At 43.8% G+C, this 8,950-nt stretch overlaps 1 protein-coding gene across 1 annotated transcript; it reads right to left on the bottom strand.

Annotated features, from left to right (window-relative positions):
• Positions 1-2,648: 2,648 nt before the first annotated feature.
• LOC103123730 (ubiquitin-conjugating enzyme E2 N-like) lies at positions 2,649-3,321 on the bottom strand. The gene has a single exon (XM_007534389.3). The coding sequence runs from the start codon at positions 3,205-3,207 to the stop codon at positions 2,749-2,751; it is 459 nt and encodes a 152-aa protein (XP_007534451.1). The 5' UTR covers positions 3,208-3,321; the 3' UTR covers positions 2,649-2,748.
• Positions 3,322-8,950: the final 5,629 nt, after the last annotated feature.

Genomic DNA, 8,950 nt, shown 5'->3' with positions numbered 1-8,950 from the left:
AACTATGAAGCTACCACTCCTGGCAGCCATGTTTCCTTGGTTTTTCCTTGTTTTTTTTTAATTTATTTCTTTCTGACTTTATTATTATTACTAATAATAGAAAGAGCAGAAAGAAATTGAGAGAGGAGTGGGGAGAGAGAGACACCTGCAGACCTGCTTCATTGCTTGTGAAGCATCCCCCATGTAGGTGGAGAGCAGGGTCTTGAACCTGGGTCCTTGTGCTTGACAATATGTGCACTTCACCAGGTGTAACACTGCTTGACCCCCCCAGTACACCACTCTCTAGCCTGTGGGCCATAAAATTCTCTGCCATCTCCAGACTTTGCCCTAGAGTAGGATTCTTGTAGTAATAGGACACAGCCTGAAAAACAAGCCTTATCGTGTAGTTAGACAAGAGAATGTACCTGACAGATAAACAACATATATTTTGCAAACATAGATACAGTGGTAACAATCAGTAGGATTTCTAATAACAAGTATCAGGAAGTCTGCCATCAGAAAATTCTTCAACACATGGGCACCTGTGCCCAGGATGGCCATGACTCACCAGTTTTCTGACCTTGTCCTGGGCAGGTGGACTAAATTCTGAGCCAGTAGCACAGTGGGAGAAAAACAATGTGCTTCTTTGACACCTGGCTGCTGCCCTTGACTTCTAGGCTGTGGATGGGGTGTCACTGAGGAGAAAAGCAGAGATTTGAACCTGCTGTCCCAACATGCAGTCTCCACCTCCTTGCCTGTGTATTTCGGGGTGCCACCTAGGACTCTGCTTTTTCCTTGCAGGTGTCAGACCTCTTCCTCTCCTGTTTCAGAGATTTTCTTTCTCTGTTCCTGAGTTTGGGCTCCTTATGGGTCAATGCCAACTCCAAGTTCAATTCTCTGTTACTCTCCCGGTGAGTACACTCATATGTTGCCCTTTTGCATGTGCTCCTGCCATCCAAAGGCCTGAGTAGCAGCTCTGCAAACTTCCTATACTCACTCTATGAATTCATTCTACTGCCCTGGAGATTGCGCTGTGACTGGAGCTTTGGACCTGTAAGTGTGGAGTCCCGAGTTCAATTCGTGACATCACTTGCACTGGAGTGATGCTCTGGTTCTCTCTCCTTCAGTCTCTATTGATAAACAACTAAATCATTATAGAGAAAAAGTTACTAATTCTCTGAGATAAGGGAGTCCAGAACACGAGAGACATGCTGTTTTATTTTTAATGAATATATATTGTTTAAAGTGTAATGTGCAAGCTTAACTCAGTGCTATGCTGCCTGGCCCCTAAAATAAATTCAAAGACCTATTGTACTCCTGGCCCTCATAGGGTCTGTTTCTCTCCATTGTTCATGCCATGAAGGCAAATATTCCTCTGGGGTGGAAGCTGTACAAGGGTATAGGGTTTTACTTTCTCTAACCTAGTGTTGAAAACCATGCTTAGCACATATGTGGTTATCACTGAAGATTGGCTGAATGAAGAATTGTTCTTATGCCACATTTTGGAACCCAGGCCAGTCAGACTAGAAATACCCTCCTCCCCATTACACCATGTCCTTTCAAGATGGGCCAGTTAGTTACAAGGTAGACTTCTGGAGCCACTGAGTCAGGGCCTTTTCTGAGAGTGTGGCTTGTTGTGTGTGTGTGTGTGTGTGTGTGTGTGTGTTTGTGTGTGTGTGTATTGAGACAGAGTTCCTTAAAGCACCATAGTTATATTTGGCAGTGTAGCACTACTTAAATTTCTAGAATTTTTCTCCTTTCTTTCTTTCTTTCTTTCTTTCTCTCTCTCTCTCTCTCTCTCTTTCTTTCTCCCCTTCTCACTTTCTTCCATCTCACTCCTTGACCTTCTTTCTCCTCCCCTCAGCACTCTCAAAGAACAAAGCAAATTGTTTTTCAAAAACAGTCTTAATTTTCCAGGTGTGGGAAGAATGAAATTGTCCCTTTTCCTGAGGTTCCCATGAGCATCCTGTGTTTTAATGAAATAAATGGCCTGGAGGAAGCCATGGTGAGTGGAGGTTGGTGGCAGCTCTGTCTGTGTTTGGGTTCTTTCTCTTTCTCTCTCTCTCTCTTTTTTTTTTTTTAGAATAACAAAAAATATTTTACTAAAACTTAAAGGATTTACAGAAGTTCCCAGACAAGCCATACAAAATGGTCACACGCTTTTTCTTGAAGGGAGGATTCTACACTTGACAGCAAAGTCACAATGTTATTAGTGAGGGCTGTGATGTTTGCTTAATGTTCCCATTTTGGTTCAAACAATAAAGCTTGTCCATCTACAGTGTCTAAAGAAAAGTTAGACTTGGCTAGAGAGCATATTCTAAAAAACTGGGTAGCTGCTTTAACCAATGCAATTAGATCACCATAAAGTGGGAGTAAGGAGCCTGTAAAATATAAAACATCCCTCCTCAAAGGAAAAAAAAAAAAAAAACCCTGCAGCTAACCCTGACGACTACCTTCATTCACAGTGCCTTATACTTAAACCATGATGGGGAAATGAGTAAAAGCAGAGAGGGACCACTGCTCTTAAACGTTTCGCAACAATCCAGGTGATGCTTCTAGCCTCTGTTCATGCTTAACAGTGAATCAGGACAAGACACAGATTTGCTAATGTGTATTTAATCACCAAAGGACTGAAGATATCTGGGCTTTTTAAATTTTGTAATGTGTCTTAAGACTGTCCATTAAATGCAAAAAAAAAAAAAAAAAAAAAAACCCGAAGAAGTCTTGGCAAAACAGGAGAAGTGATGCACATGTGATGATCAGATCCATTTAAATATTATTCATGGCATATAGCCTAGTCCGTGCTCTAGCTATCTCTATGGCTTGGGCTTCGTTCGTCTTCCACTGCTCCGCTACGTCATTTGCTAGTGGATCGTCTGGGTTGGGAGCACTTAACAAAGCCTGGATCGATAGCAGAACTGTGCAGATCTGCAGTGCTGGGGACCCTTTATCTTTCAAAATATCTAAACATATTCTTCCCAACTTGTCTACATTAGGATGATAAATTTTGGTCAAGAAACGTACTTTAGGGGCTGCCATTGGGTATTCTTCCGGAAGGAATAGTTCAAGTTTAAAAGTCCCTCCCTCAAAGGGGGAATCCTGAAGGCCAGCAATGACCACATGAAAATAGTGGGCGTTGCTCTTATCTGGTTCTGCTTTAATACCAGGAACAGGTTCTGCCAGCAAACGCTGGGTTTCCTTGATGATCCTGCGGGGCAGCCTGGCCATCTTGTCAGGCCTCTCTGCTCGCTCTCGCGCTCTCTCCCTCTCTCTCTTTCTCGTCTCAGGCTCCGCTCGCCCTCACGCACGAGTGGAAGTCCCAGGCTCCCTCTTTCTCTCTCTTTTCCAGAACTGCAGAGGTATGTTGTTTAGGGGATGTATCACTTCTCCCTTGTCCTGTGTTAGTTGTGAACTAGAAATAAATGACAGTCTAGAGATGTTGAAGACATTTGACAGTGGAAGGAGGAAGAAACCCCTCTGGATAGTGAATTTTGAAGCTTAAAAAAAAAAAAAAATCCCGGGGCAGAGGTAGATAGCATAATGGTTATGCAAAGAGACTCTCATTGGAGCTTGAGGCTCTAATATCCCAGGTTCAGTCCCCTGCACCACCATAAACCAGAGCTTCTCAGTGCTCTGGGGGAAAAAAGAAAAATGGAATTCTCTTCTTGAATCCTGAGCTTTAATTTCCATGTTGTCCTAGAGGAACCTGGTTTCTCTTCCTTGTCAGTTAATCTCACCTACAATTGCCACATATGGTAGACCAGAAAGATGGCTGTGATGGCGGGCATAGAGGAAATGGCACAGTCAAGTGCCTGGTACGTGGGCTGTCCTCTTTGAGTAGGGCATGGAGAATAGGAGAGGACATGATCTTTTGTTTCAGGCAAACTTAGGCTTAACTCTTCCCTGCAGTAGTTCTACCTCTGAAACCTTGACCTTATTCCTTAACAGCTCCGTACCCCTTCAAATAATCAGAGTACTGTCTCCTTGTCAAAATGTGGACAGGCTTTCTAGAGTGAAAGCAACACAAACAGGTTTGGTGACCAAGGTTTGTAGCTCGGATGGTGTGATCTCTCCTCCCTGGGAGCAGCCATTGTTACATTCCTTTCAATTTGATTACATTCAGAGCCTTACAGTGCCTTTGTACTGATACGACTCCAGATGCCAGGTGAAAACTTGGTATGGAAGCTACACAGTGGAGTCTACATGGACTTATAGTCACTTTTTTCTGCCATTAGATATGACTTTTTTTTGATGTTTCTCTAGCAGTTTCTGTATATGTGGTCTAGTTTTGCCAATACCATTTGCTGAAGAGAGGCCTTCTTTTCCCTCATTGAATGGTTTTTGCACCTTTGTTGCATATTCAAATCCATATATGCATGTGGATTTGTTTCTGTGCCCTCTAGTCTCTCCCATTAAGAGTCTCCCTCATCTCATTTTTCTGAAGCTTCCTCTGTAGCCTGTGCTGGCTAGACACTCTTCCCAACTTAGTCTGCCTTTTAGCCAATAAAGCCTTCCCCCCACCCACCCCCCCCCCGTACGTAATGATAAGAGCTTCCCCAAACTGAGCATCATGTTAGGTATTTTGCATTTATATATCAGTTAATCCTCCCAAGTAGTTTTTTTTTTATCATCTTTATTTATTGGATAGGGACAGTCTGAAACTGAGAGAGGGAAGGGGGAGATAGAGCAGAAGAGAGACAGACACTTGCAGCTCTGCTTTACCACTTGTGAAGCTTTCCCCCTGCAGGTGGGGACTGGGGGCTTGAATCTGGGTCTTTGTGCATTGTAACATGTGCGCCCAACCAGGTGCACTACTACCCGGCACCACAAGTAGTTGTTTTTGTTTTTTGGTTTTTAGTTTTGATTTTTTTGCCCCCAGGGTTATTGGTATTGGCATGACTCCACTGTTCCTAGTAGCTATTATTATTTTTTTTTTTACAGATGGTGGTGAATATATATATGTATATATGTATATATATATATATATATATATATATATATATATATGATGTAATATATGTTATATATGTGGAGAGAGTGGGGGAGAAAAGACACTTGCAGCATTGTTTCACTACTCAAACCTGGCCCCTCAAGGTATTCTTAATTAATCTCCATCTTATAATGTAGAAATAGAGGAATTGTGGGGAATTGTACCCCTCTTATCCTATGGTCTTACCAGTCTTTCCATTTTATAAATAAATTTTTTTTTAAAAAAGAAACAGAGACCCAGGAAAGTTCATGTCCAATGACTTCATGGTTATTAAGAATAACATGAACGTAACCTGCGCAGGTTTTCAAATATTATAGGGAAATCCTTCAAGAGTAACAGAGTGTTAGGAGCCTACAGACATGTATGTCTAGAGTTTAATTTTAAGTTTTTTAAAATTATCTTTATTTATTGGATAGAGACAGTCAGAAATTGAGAGAGAAGGTGGTGATAGAGAGGGAGAGAGACAGACACCTGCAGCCCTGCTTCACTACTCGCAAAGCTTTCTCCCTGCAGGTGGGGGTCGGGGGCTTGAACCTGGGTCCTTGCACATTGTACTGTGTGCTCAACCAGATGCACTACAACCCAGCCCCTAGGGTCTAATTTTTAAAGTCTCTAAACATATGCCAGGATGGCAAACAGACTCTTGACAGATTTGTGTTGGCTTCTGGAGAACTTTCCACTGGGAAAGAGGGATGTGATTAACAGTGTCTGCTGTGGGGATGGGAAGGGTAAGGACTGTGATTGAGTAACAATGTCTGCATGGAGAGGGGAAGTGGGGTGGCAGTATGTTCTCATATCTCCAAGCATTCTTCTTAATGTCTCTGGGCTTCAATTGTATCACTTCAGAAGTAGGTTAACACAAGCTTACGTGAGTGAAGGTCAGAACCTGGCCGTGGTGATTTCCTGATGTTCTCTGAGGACACCAAAGCTCCTGTCCCTAGGTGTACCTAATCCAATTTATTTGATGCTCTCTGCTCCATCATGCAGTCCTGAAAACCTGTTAACATGGATGGGGTGGGGAAGGGAGCACAACAGATTAAATCACTGGCAGTGGCTCCTAAGGAAGAGAGAGCTGGAGGTCTTTGACAGGAGGGATGAATCATTTGTTGGCACTTATAGGTACAGCTCATCACTGCCCCATCACATATCTGTGAGTTGGACATGCCTTTTGTCATCCTGTAAACCCAGGGGCTGTGTTTCAGAGTCTGAGTGATAGGCTAGGGAGATGTGACTTTCAGGAAAACATACCCCATCCTTTCAGAGGCGATTTGGGAACTACAAGTCATGACACGTGAGGCTGTGTATGTACGGCTTTTTCCACATTGCAGAGTTCCATAGGCAGACTGTTCTAGATCTCTGACTATGAGTCTTGTCTGGGGCAGTGAGGAGGTGGGAAGTGGATGGGGAGTGACCAGTGGATTCCAAAGCTGTCTTTACCCACTGAAAACTTGCTCTGATGAAAATGACTCTTTCTGGATTTGGAGAGCTTTCTGGCTTTGGCAGCCAGCTAGTAATGATGATAATTTTAGTCCTCATTATTTAGTTCTTCACATGTGTGCCAAGCAATTCCTAAGGGCTTATAACAAATTATGTCATTTAATTATTACCACAAGGAAGATGCTAGTCTCATCACCATTTTAGGGACACAGAAACTGAGGCTCAGAGACACTAAGGGTATTAAGGTATGAGACTTGAGTGGAATAGCAACAAAACAAAACAATGGGAAGACTGGCCAAGTCAGTGTGGCCACACTTGAGGAAGTTACAACCTTGGACCAAATCAAATAATGTGGGTGCTGCAACTGGTAAACTGGGGTGAGGGTGGGTGTGTGGGGAGTGATGGTTTGTGGGGTATGAGTTCTTTAAATGTTAGCTCCCTTGTGTCTGTCAGCCTTGCTCTCTTGGGGTAGGGGGTGGGGGTTATTGCAGAGCCCAGCTGTCTAAGCAGATGTAGCTATTGAGATTGGGAGGAGGGGCTCCTGCCATTTACCACATCTCCTCCCAGACACCTGTAAAAGGTCACACTCTTGGGGGTCGGGCGGTGGCACAGTGGGTTAAGCGCATGTGGCGCAAAGTGCAAGGACCAGCGTAAGGATCCTGGTTCGAGCCCCTGGCTCCCCACCTACAGGGGTGTCACTTCACAGGCGGTGAAGCAGGTCTGCAGGTGTCTATCTTTCTCTCCCCCCTCTGTCTTCCCCTCCTCTCTCCATTTCTCTCTGTCCTATCCAACAACGAACAACATCAACAATGGCAATAATAATAACCACAATGAGGCTATAACAACAAGGGCAACAAAAAGGGGGAAAAATGGCCTCCAGGAGTGGTGGATTCATGGTGCAGGCACTGAGCCCAGCAATAACCCTGGAGGAGAAAAAAAAAAATGGTCATGCTCTCCACCCTGCCTCTCCACTCCTCTCAGTGAGGCTCTTCTGCTGGGCCAGTCTCCAGCAGAGGGGGTTGTTCATTCCCCCCACCCACTAGATACATTTCAACACCACACCCTCCCCTGGAGGGCAGAGATGGGCAGGAGGGTTGGAGGTAACTGATAGGGTGGGTCCAATTTGCATCCCCAACCTTTGGTCAGTTATGACTCTATTTTCACAACTGCTTCTGGCAAGGGCTCTAACTGAAATTCCTCCTTCTATCTGGCAAGAGTGAGGATATGCCCTGACAACCCTCTCCTACACACACACACACACACACACACACACACACACACACACACACACACACCACACCCCCTTTTGACTGTGGGGCCTACTCTTGGGGTGTAGTTCTAAGACACAGGGAGCAATTTCCATATAAATGAAATGTTTTATCCCCCAACTTGAATGTAAAGTTAGAGATTTCAGCAAATGAAATTGCAAGACACCCAGTTAAATCCAAACTGCAGATATACCACAGAATATTTTCAGCAGATGATGTAACTTCTGCTGGAAAAAAAATTACTTATGGTTGATCTGAAAGTCAAATAGATGTGGTCACCCTAAATTTGGTTTAGCAAACCCTACAACAGTGGGACTCCTGTTCATCTTTTTTTTTTTTTTGCATTATTAGCCCTTTACTTTTCTTTTAATTTTTTAAAATATTTATTTATTTATACCCTTTTGTTGCCCTTGTTGTTTTATTGTTATAGTTGTTGTTGTAACTGATGTTGTCATTGTTAGATAGGACAGAGAGAAATGGAGAGAAGAGGGGAAGACAGAGAGGGGGAGAGAAAGATAGACACCTGCAGACCTGCTTCATAGCCTGCAAAGAGACTCCCCTGCAGGTGGGGAGCCAGGGGCTCGAACCGGGATCCTTACGCTGGTCCTTGCGCTTTGTGCCACATCATTATCCTTTTGATGCCAGGCCTTTTATCATGACATTAAGAGTAATGGGGTAGGCCGGTGAAATAGCTTACTGGGATAGTGTACTGCTTTGCCCTGTGTGTAACCCAGGTTCAAGCCTGGCCCCCATTACATTGAAGGAAGCTTTAGTATTATGGTCTCTCTCTATGGCTCTCTCTCTCTCCCCCACTGTCTCTTTCTCTCTCTCTTTCATAAGTAGGAAGAGGAGGAGAGAATAATCCTAGTCTCATATTCATACCCCTCATGGGAGGTACAGAGCGAAATGATCTTGCTCATAGTTCTCAAAGTGTGATCCCTGGCTCAGTAGCAGAGGCATCACCTGGCACTTGGTGGACATTGCCTAGACATGTGTTTAAACAACTTCAAGATGTCGTAACTGCAGTTTGAGAAGCCCAGTTGAGACTGTGAACAAGTGTTGTAGAGATCTGACAGACCTGAGTTTGAGGCCTGGTCTCACCATCCACTAGCTGTGTCAACTTGGTCTGAATTTTCCTGAACACAAAAAATGGTTATTTTATTTGTGAGACACAATTATGGGTCCAGGTATGTCCTGAGGTGAATTAGATGGCCAGCAAAGTAACTGGCTGCAGAGCAGTCTCTGTTTGCTAGTTCAGGAGCATCTTTAATCTTGA

Source organism: Erinaceus europaeus, chromosome 10, assembly GCF_950295315.1.
Source record: "Erinaceus europaeus chromosome 10, mEriEur2.1, whole genome shotgun sequence".
In the NCBI taxonomy this organism is placed as follows: domain Eukaryota; kingdom Metazoa; phylum Chordata; class Mammalia; order Eulipotyphla; family Erinaceidae; genus Erinaceus; species Erinaceus europaeus.
This window is presented reverse-complemented; position numbering and strand designations above follow the sequence as displayed.